Source organism: Culicoides brevitarsis, chromosome 2, assembly GCF_036172545.1.
Source record: "Culicoides brevitarsis isolate CSIRO-B50_1 chromosome 2, AGI_CSIRO_Cbre_v1, whole genome shotgun sequence".
Lineage (NCBI taxonomy): Eukaryota > Metazoa > Arthropoda > Insecta > Diptera > Ceratopogonidae > Culicoides > Culicoides brevitarsis.
In genome coordinates, this window is record NC_087086.1 from 22,587,913 (window position 1) to 22,597,389 (window position 9,477).

Genomic DNA, 9,477 nt, shown 5'->3' on the forward strand with positions numbered 1-9,477 from the left:
CATTTTGTCTGCGTCCATGTACATGATAATTGTGTTTGTTACAAACATTTGTTACATTAAATTATTTGAATTGATTTTTTTATATTTTTATGATAAAAAATTCCAATTTACATTAATATTTTACACAAAATAACTGAATTTGCTTTACTAAAACAATTAAAAATTTAGGTGAATATTCTGTTGTATTATAATAAATGTAAACAATTATCAATTACAATCCTGGTACGACCAAAAATCAAGTGATTGAATATAGTCACCTAAAAGTATTTTACTTATCATTGAAAAAAAAACTTTATTTAGTTTAATGCATGGTAAACGATTAGTTTTAAAAGTTGTTTTTTACCGTTATTTTCTAATTTTGTTTTTTAAGTTGTAATAATACTTAAAATGGTAATTTGAAAGAAATAGAAAGCATAAAAGGAAGCGAGGATTGAAACCAATATATATGATATACCATACTTTACAAATTATTATTCAATTTATTTTATGAAACTAACAACACTATTTAATTAGAACATAAATTTTAACTTATGGACAAAGAAATTTTTTAAAATGTAAATATAATAAAAAATAATAAATAAGGAAGGTGAATGAATAAAGTATTGAGCGAACAGTTTATTAAACACTGCTACTAAAACTATTTTTTAACAATGAGTATCAACTACACTATTATACTGCAAATGAAATGGTGTTATTAAATAAAAAAAATACTATTAAATATCCAGTCAATTGAATTCCATTATAAACGAAACTGATTTGATTTAAATATTACTTAAAATTATTAAATTATATAATAATATTAAAATTCTTTACACTCTTTTAAGATCATAGAGTTTTCTTTTATTTTACGTGCACTCTATTATCATAGGTTGATTTGATTCAATCACACTAGGTCGCTGAGGACCGTTATTTATAGAGTTTTGTTCGTTTCCTGTTTCTGTAGGTATATGGTGTTGTGATGTTGATGGTTGTAGTATTAGAGACTGTTGTTTTCGAACTGATTTTTGTTGTGAATTTATGTCAAAGTTTTGTTGTTGTGAGGAAGTAGAGGATGATTGTACGATAACATGTCCTATATGTGAGTTGGTGTTATTAGTTTGTTGTACAAGATTCATAATGGAATTCAATCCTAAATGCGGGTTTGATTGTTCCGTTGCAACTGAAGGTTGTCCTTGATGTATTTCATGATAAAATTCATGATGATGATCAACGAGTTCTTTATGCTCTTTATCGTTAGGACCTGCAAGTATATACAAATAAGAAAATCATGATCGCCATAAACTACATTCGTCTCGCTAGTTAACTTACTTAAACACTCTGAAGTAGCAGCAGCGGCTAATGCTAATTCTTCCTCAATATTGTTTGGTTTACAACTTGTGGTTTTCCAATGAGTGCGCAAACCAGAAGCGCTTATATATTTTTTATCACAACCCTGACAAACATACGGTCTGTCATTTGTATGCAGTCTTTTATGAAGCTTCAAATGCACAAATTGTGTAAATTTTTGTGGGCACAAATCACAAGCATATGGTTTCTGCCCACTATGGAGTCTTAAGTGCGTTTTGAGATTTGATGTTGAAGAAAATCGTTTCTTACATATATCACATTGGTGAGGTTTTTCTCCTGTGGATAAAAAATATTTGTAAGAAATATTTGCTGACGACATAATTAGATTTTAATACCTGTATGAACCAAATGATGTTTTTGCAAGTGGGCAAGTTGAGTAAATGATTTCGTACAAACGTTACATTTGAACGGTCGCTCACCAGAATGCGTTCTCAAATGAACCTTCAAGTTGGAGAGTTGTCCGAACGTTTTACAGCAAACATTGCATTCATAATGCATTTTACCATCACGTTTTTTCAAAGGATATGGTAGACTACGGTATCCACGAGAACCTTGTGAGTTTGGACTTAATGGACTTTCACTGCGACGACCACCTGATCCATCAGGACTTAGACTGCATGGTGACATTGGACCACTAGGTGATGTTAGATGTGTTAAAGGAGATAAAGGTTGCATTAAAGGATGAGCCAGTGAAAGTTGGCTTCCAGTTTGTAGATTAATTATTCCTCCTGAAGAAGAGTGTATTGTATGAGCCGATAATCGTTCGTAATGTCCATTATTGAGAGGTGGTGAATAATTTGATGGTAAAACCGAATTAGGCGGGTTAAGATTAACAGTAGATGGAGAAGATAAAACTGAATATGGATATGCAGAAGGTGATGTTCGTTGTTGCTCATAAGATGTTTGAGGATTGTTATAAATGAAACTTGCTTGACTTGAGTGCTCCAGAGAGTGTACAGTAGTTTCAACTGTAACGGATCGAGGAGACACTACTTGTGTTGTAATTCTGATAGGTTCTCTACAAACTTCGTTATCGGCAATAATGTTATTCTGATTAGGATTCACATTGAGATTCACTTGAGAATTTGAACTAGAGTCGGGACTGCACACATTTCCGTATCGTTGAGATTTCTTATATGAGTACGCCATTTCTGTAGGAGACGACGGTGGTGGTGTAGCATTCGATTGAAAATTTCTCACATTGTTAAACGAATCTGTATCTATACGATTCGATGTTAATATTGTTTCTAATATACTAGAATTTGGTGGTGTATAACTTATAAATGTTGCACATGATGCAATATTCTGTGGTGATGAAGGTGGTGACGATGCAGTCTCAGCCTCATAATATTTTTTTCTTAAAGGAACAACTGCTTGCGGTGTAGTACCGCTATCTAAAACTAAAACGGTGCTAGTAGCTGCTTTGATGATACGTTTTGTTGATACAGTATCTACTACATTTTCTTGAGTTTTTTCATTTTTGGTAGTCAATATGTTATCGCCGTCGTCTATATCTTTTTGCAATGCTTCAGATGTAAGTTTTCGATTCTTGAATTCATACTTAAGGGGCATTTTCATTTTAACTTTGCGATATTCATTCTTACTTGCATCGTTTAGATCACTCTTTTGTTGTATAATTACAGTCTCTTTAGGTTCAATTGCTTTCTTGGAACAATCTAACACATAATTGTTCTCACTCTCTTCACTGTCACTTGAATCTTCGGGTGGTGTAAATCCATCATCGTGATATTCATTACTTTGATATCCCTCATCTGATCTAACAGAGCCATCATTCGGTACAAGCTCAGTGTGCGAAAATGGCAAGAGAATGTCTTTTTCCTTTATGCCACCTCGATTTTCTGTCAAATTACCTATGGAAGTTACTGACTCATTTTTCACCATTATTTGTACTGAAGAGCTTTGTTTATTGCTCTGAGAAATCCGTGATTCACGCAGATTTAACACACTTTGATGATGTAAAGAACTCATCATGTGATGCGAATGCCTCCCTTGATTATGTAAATGATGAACTGCAGTGTGGTGATTTATTTGTGGTGGCGAGGCTGAGTTTGTCATTTTCGTTGCACCCACTGATATAGGTACTCGAGTTGCAGATGAAATATTTAGTCCCATGATATACTTGGCATCACTAGACAAACCAGCAGAACTAATTACCGGTTGGGATTGGTTTGATAAAACAGGTATCGTGGAATAAGTCTTTTTAAGTGCTTGTTCCTTACAAATTGAATATGTTGCTCGTTCGGGATCAATATCATATCCTAAACGTTTGGCAAAGTCCCGACAATACCATACCATCAATTCTTCATTTGGGAGAATATCTCGAATAGTGTAAAAATAAATATGTTCTTGATGTTGACATGCAACAAGATTCATGACCGAAAAACTATACGCTGAAGCAACATAACGCATCCAGTTGGCCTCAGACGTATTAGAACCGTCCAAATAATAGAAATCTGTATCTTTGAATATCTATAATTAAAAAGGTAAAAAGATGTTTTGATTCGAAAAAAAAAAAATAAAATAAAAGAAGAAGAGCATGAAAAATATTCCCGAAGGTACAGAGAGAAAGATAGAATAGTACCTTAATGTTGCCAAAAGAAACGTGCCTCAGCTCCTGCACCTGTTTGTAAGGGAAATAAAGGTTTTATTTACAAAGTGTACATCTAAATAGATTTTTTTACAGAAAAAAAATTTACTTTAGCTACAGCTTACGGTTATGTAGAGAAAAACACTAAAATTAAACACTATAAAAAAGACATACCCTCCAAAAATATCTCCATTGAGATTGTTCTGTTGGTTTATTCGGAGTTCGAATCCCTTCAAACGGACCAAATCGTGTGCCTTTTGGTATAACACCAGTACTCCATACACCTTCCGTCTAACACAAAAAATAGTTTATGATAGTACTAGACTAATTGTAATTCATCTTACCAGTGTAGTCGGTGTTGATAATACTAAGGATGGCTTGAGAGTTAAACTTCTTGGAAGTGTTTTTTCCGCACGTCCTATAATGCCACGATCACACGGTACATCAGGAACTATATATACAGCTAGTCTTTCAAAATCTTCTTCACGCATCCTTGTTATATCATACTCTAATTGTGGTCCCGGTGTAGGACTTCTTGACAGATTCTGTTGTTGTGGCATATTGATCTGCAAGTAAATATATTAAAATTCTTTTTAAAAACGACCGGCTTGAGCTCAATTATATTATTTTACTTTGAAAATGGGAATAAGTACGTAAAATTGAAAAATTATTATGATTTCAGAATATTTTTAAAACTTGAAAAAACATATCGTTTATCCGTTTATTTATATAAAAAAAAATTATTCTAAAATCGATTCCCGAATGCATCTTTGTTCATACAACACATTCAATTATAGCAAAATGTAAGCATGACAATAAGGAAAAGTCTACATACACATTCTACAACTACTACTGACCCACTTCTGTATACGGTGTATATACAATTACCACCATAAAAAGATGCGCGTTGATGCATTTCAGCGCATGCATCTCGCAAAAGGGGAAAGAATCAAATTTTAAAATAATTTGGGCAAGTAAAAAAGTTAATATTTATGAAGGTCACCAAAATATTTATATTTATGAAGATCAACAAATTATGTGTTTAATAAATATGTTTATGATTTAATAATCTCTCGAAGCTTAAAATTAAAATACATATGTATTATTATTTCATATAATTTGTTGGAAATCTCAGCAAATATAAAGCAGGCATGAAAGGAAAAATATGCTTGAACGCACGGAATAAAAATAGATTCAAAATAGATTTACAATTTGAACTTAATATTAACATTGAACTGAATATAAATATTTTTTTATGTTAAGTTTAAAGATTACATTTCCGCAGTTTTAAATAAAAGTTCTATTCATTTAAATAAAACTTTGGCCCACACTTCAAAATATTTCATGTTTTTATAATGTGTGACTTTGTCGTTGTGTCTAATAATAAAACACGGACGTCTAACTATTTTAATAACACAAAAATAATCTTTTAGAATGCAACTATTCACATGATGATATTTGTTTGATTTTTATAACCAAAATAAAATCACGGAAGATGTTTAAGTATCCTTTTCATTCCTAATAACGTCAGGATTAGTACAGTGGTTAGCGTATCTGACTGATGATCGTAAGGTCGTTTACTAAGAAAGCTTACGATTTCACAGTAGGAAGTACAATAGGACTCTTTGGAGACCGCGGTGCAAGCCATACTAGACTAGGTCAAGTAAAACCTTATCCTCCTAATAACGTTGAAAATTTTCTCATTAATTCGCATCGCATTATTCTATTTTTAAAAGATTTTTTGCATGCTAATTATAATCATATGAAGCAATTTACCGGCTGATATATGAAAATTATCTATTTTTCATTATCAAGGTTTTTCCGTCATTTTCTTAAATGTATTTTGGCAAGATCGACATTGAATATCGATTTTTTTTGTGATATAGTACAAGGTCATGTATGTATTTTCAAAAAAAGACCGATTTTGTTACACTTTATCAATTATTAAAAAGAATTATTTACTCCTAGTAGGATGTAAGTCGTGCAAAACCAATGTGACTTACAAATTACATAATTTTATCATAGAAGAATTATCGATTATACTTGCAAGCAACAATTATACTGTAAAAACATAATATACAGTATAATTCAATTTCGTTCTTCATACTTTTAAGTTAATTCATTGTTAAAGTTTTGCAGAAGCAACCACAAATCATAAAAAAGTTTTTAATTATAGTTTGACTAATTTTTATTTATTATTTTAAACTATTTTTCTTAATTATGTTTTTTTTTTATTTATTTTTATACCTAATATTTTGGTGTTTCAGTAAAATTTAAAGAGCTGTTTCTTAACTATTTTCTATGTAAAAGCTGTTGCAAAAAAAATCTCCAAACTTTACAACAAATCTGTGAAGAACAATTGTTTAAACAAATTTGTCGTGTATGCGGATATTAGTATTATGCATGCGTTTTAACGAAATCAACCTTGAAATTTTTGAACTACACAATGCACAACTATATATATATGTATTGAGTGAGATGTATTGCGCAGGTCATTTATGCATTTCTGTGACGATGCACAGTTTTTAATGTGTTGACATCATTCAATGCATTCATTTTATATTTTAGCTACTAAATAATATTTATGATAAATTTCATTTTTTTGCAACATATACATATGTACATACTTTAAGTACTATTAAACCGTTTAACTAATAGTTAAAATATGTGATAATGGGCAATTTTAATTTGTTGCGCACTCATTAGTCAGGAAATACATCATCTCACTTTTGTGTGTATTATAAAAATGTGTACAGGTAAACATTGTACTAATAAATATACGAAAAAGGACATCATTTTAAACAGAGGTTTCTACTTGCATACATTAACACAAAAACTTACTTTTATTTTCGATTTGATTTCACTCTCACTTAATTTGATGTGAGAAATTGTTGCTTTTTTTGGAAGATTTAGATTTTATTTTTTAATTGAAATATTATATCCATTATTTGATTATTTCCCTATAGTTTTAAATTTTGGCACAAAAATAGCTGAATTTTTGTAAAATAACTTAACATTATTTAAGCATTGTTTCGGTTCAATATTAGTTTTGAATTTTTACTTTTATTTGAATATATATAATTTTTTTTTTGTATTTGAAGTCTTGAACACTGTCACTTAGAACACTGATGAGAACATACTGGGCGCACAATCATATTTTTCTATATTTGCTCGAGAGCTTGCATGAAAATATTGTGTATATAATTTATATACATATAAATTGAAATCGACCTGAGTATTATAGTGTGTCGTTAAATATATATTTTTTATAAATGAAATGTGCAACGAATCTGCGAGCGTTGTAGAGAGCGTTGATTCATGTAAGTCAAGTGCAAGATCGTTAAACATACATAGCGCATACTTCGCGTAATTATTATCACAATAAATAATTATTATTGTAATATATAAATATTAATATATAATATTAGCAATTTGGAATGATACATTTTTTGATTCTAATTGTAAAATTGTAAAACAAAATTTTTGATATTTTTAATTTTTCATGTCAAGATAAGCCTAACGTCCCTTAACGATACTCATATCTTGAATTTGTATTATTGTTTTATATAATATTCAAAATGTTTGTATTTATATTCAACACGTTCTTTGCAAATATCATTTACTAAATGCAATGTAATTCAAACGACGGATTTTATGTGTGACTCTAGAATCACGTGTATTGATAATTTTTGCGCTACTCAAACACAATTTTTCATTGTCAAATGAAATAAAATACATACAGTAAAAACAGTTGCATAATACATACGTAATAGTGATACCAAGACTTTAGAGTACGAATGATATATGTTCTATTGGTTTTATTAAATAATAAATTGTTATCTACTCGAGAAAATGTGAATATGACAGCAAAGAAAAATAAAACAGGTGTTTTGAAAGTCACGTGTTCATTCCTCTTACGTAATTTTGACGAAAAATTAAATTTTTTTAATTATTTTGTTTAATAATTTATATTAAAGGTATTTGCCTTCAAATATTTGAAACTAAGACTACGTTCCCGAACTCGTTAATTTTGACGTACTAAATGTTAATAGCGAAAATAAGATTTGAATTTGATTATATCTCCCAAAAGATATAATTTTGGCTTGGTAGATAATTCCATTATAATTTTTGCTCGATTTTTGATTTTCCTTTCTTTTGTAGTTGATCTTTTTTTTTGTTTTTACCGCTATTTGAAAAACAGGTTTTATTTATTTTATATGATTTATTTTTTAATAGAAACATTTAAGTTTTAGAAGGTCAAGTACAAGGTCTCTAATTTGTAAGCATGTAAGTATACAAATACATATATATGTACATAATAATCTGTGTTTGCATGCTAAATTCATGTGTGTTCATGTTTATAACAGAAAACAATTGTGCAAACATAAATAGCTAATTGATCGAATGATTAGTTTTTTTTTATTATTTATATTAACTTTTTCTTCAACTGATACCATCAAACTACTTTGCTTAAAATTTGTATTATTTTTTTTTAAGTATAAGGTTTTTTTTTCATTGCAATACATGTTTTAAATGGTTGTGACGAATGTTTTTGTTTCCTTTCCAACCAAAGGTTTCAAATTTATTTCCGTTTTAAATAAGAAAAAAAGGAAAAGCAACGCCTTCACTCTATATTTTCACTCTCAAATACATATGCTGGATTACAACAGTATCACTTATTTTATTTTTTATGTTATTTAATAAAAATAATAAAAAATAATGTTTCTTTTTTTTAAATTCATTCAAAAACACGCATATGCATCTATAATTTTCAATAATTATCGCATGTATTTATTACACGATTATGTGTATAAAATACAGCAATGCTTTATTATAAAAGTGCATTTGAGGGTGAATAAAAAAAAACATAAACACAGATTGTAGAAATACGAGATGACACAGACTCTTAGTTGCAAAAAGCGCATGTCTTTGTAAATAAAGACTTTGTGTACCATAAAGAAATTTTGTTTTTATAAAAATTAGTGTAATATATGAGTTTCAGTTGTTATTTACCTTCGTTTAACAAATCTTTTCAGATTAACCATCTAAGGACAGTTGTTAATTATTTTAATTATGTGCACGTTTGGTTTGATTTTCTATTAAAAATCATGATATTGAATGAAGCATCAGATGTTTTTAGGTAATTTGTGTGAATTTGTAACTAATGTATGTTTGCATTAAGCTTAACGATTATTTTATTGAAAAATGTTACAAAAATACGAAATAGTATTAAGTATCTTTATCATTAATTTATCAAAATCACTTTCGTTCGTATCAATATAAAAAACTGCACTTGTCGCTACGAAAACTTGTATTTGACTGCTTCTTGCATATTTTTGAAATATTTTAAAATAAACTTTCAGTGTGTATATGAAGGATATACACACAGTGCGCAAGTAAGTTTTTGTTGGCGTAGGTCTAGACTTGTAGTCCTGAACGTTTTATATGACAATCATACGAAACAGGAGCCAATCCATACATAATGATATTTTTATGGTCTCAACAACATCGTTGGTGCATTA

General features: G+C 29.5%; 1 protein-coding gene across 4 annotated transcripts; it reads right to left on the minus strand.

Moving 5' to 3' along the window:
- Positions 1-680: 680 nt before the first annotated feature.
- Positions 681-9,105, minus strand: LOC134829770 (uncharacterized). 4 transcript variants are annotated; one of them, XM_063843019.1, is made up of 7 exons: positions 8,969-9,105; positions 4,300-4,521; positions 4,130-4,246; positions 3,950-3,988; positions 1,683-3,837; positions 1,309-1,623; positions 681-1,240 (listed from the first exon to the last, which is right to left on the minus strand). In XM_063843019.1, the coding sequence occupies exons 2-7, from the start codon at positions 4,513-4,515 to the stop codon at positions 846-848; spliced, it is 3,237 nt and encodes a 1,078-aa protein (XP_063699089.1). In that variant the 5' UTR covers positions 4,516-4,521; positions 8,969-9,105; the 3' UTR covers positions 681-845. The 4 variants fall into 4 exon arrangements, with proteins under 4 accessions (XP_063699089.1, XP_063699087.1, XP_063699090.1 ...); XM_063843017.1 differs by lacking the exon at positions 8,969-9,105 and adding an exon at positions 6,797-6,989; XM_063843020.1 differs by lacking the exon at positions 8,969-9,105 and adding an exon at positions 4,588-4,668.
- Between the last annotated feature and the right edge of the window lie 372 nt (positions 9,106-9,477).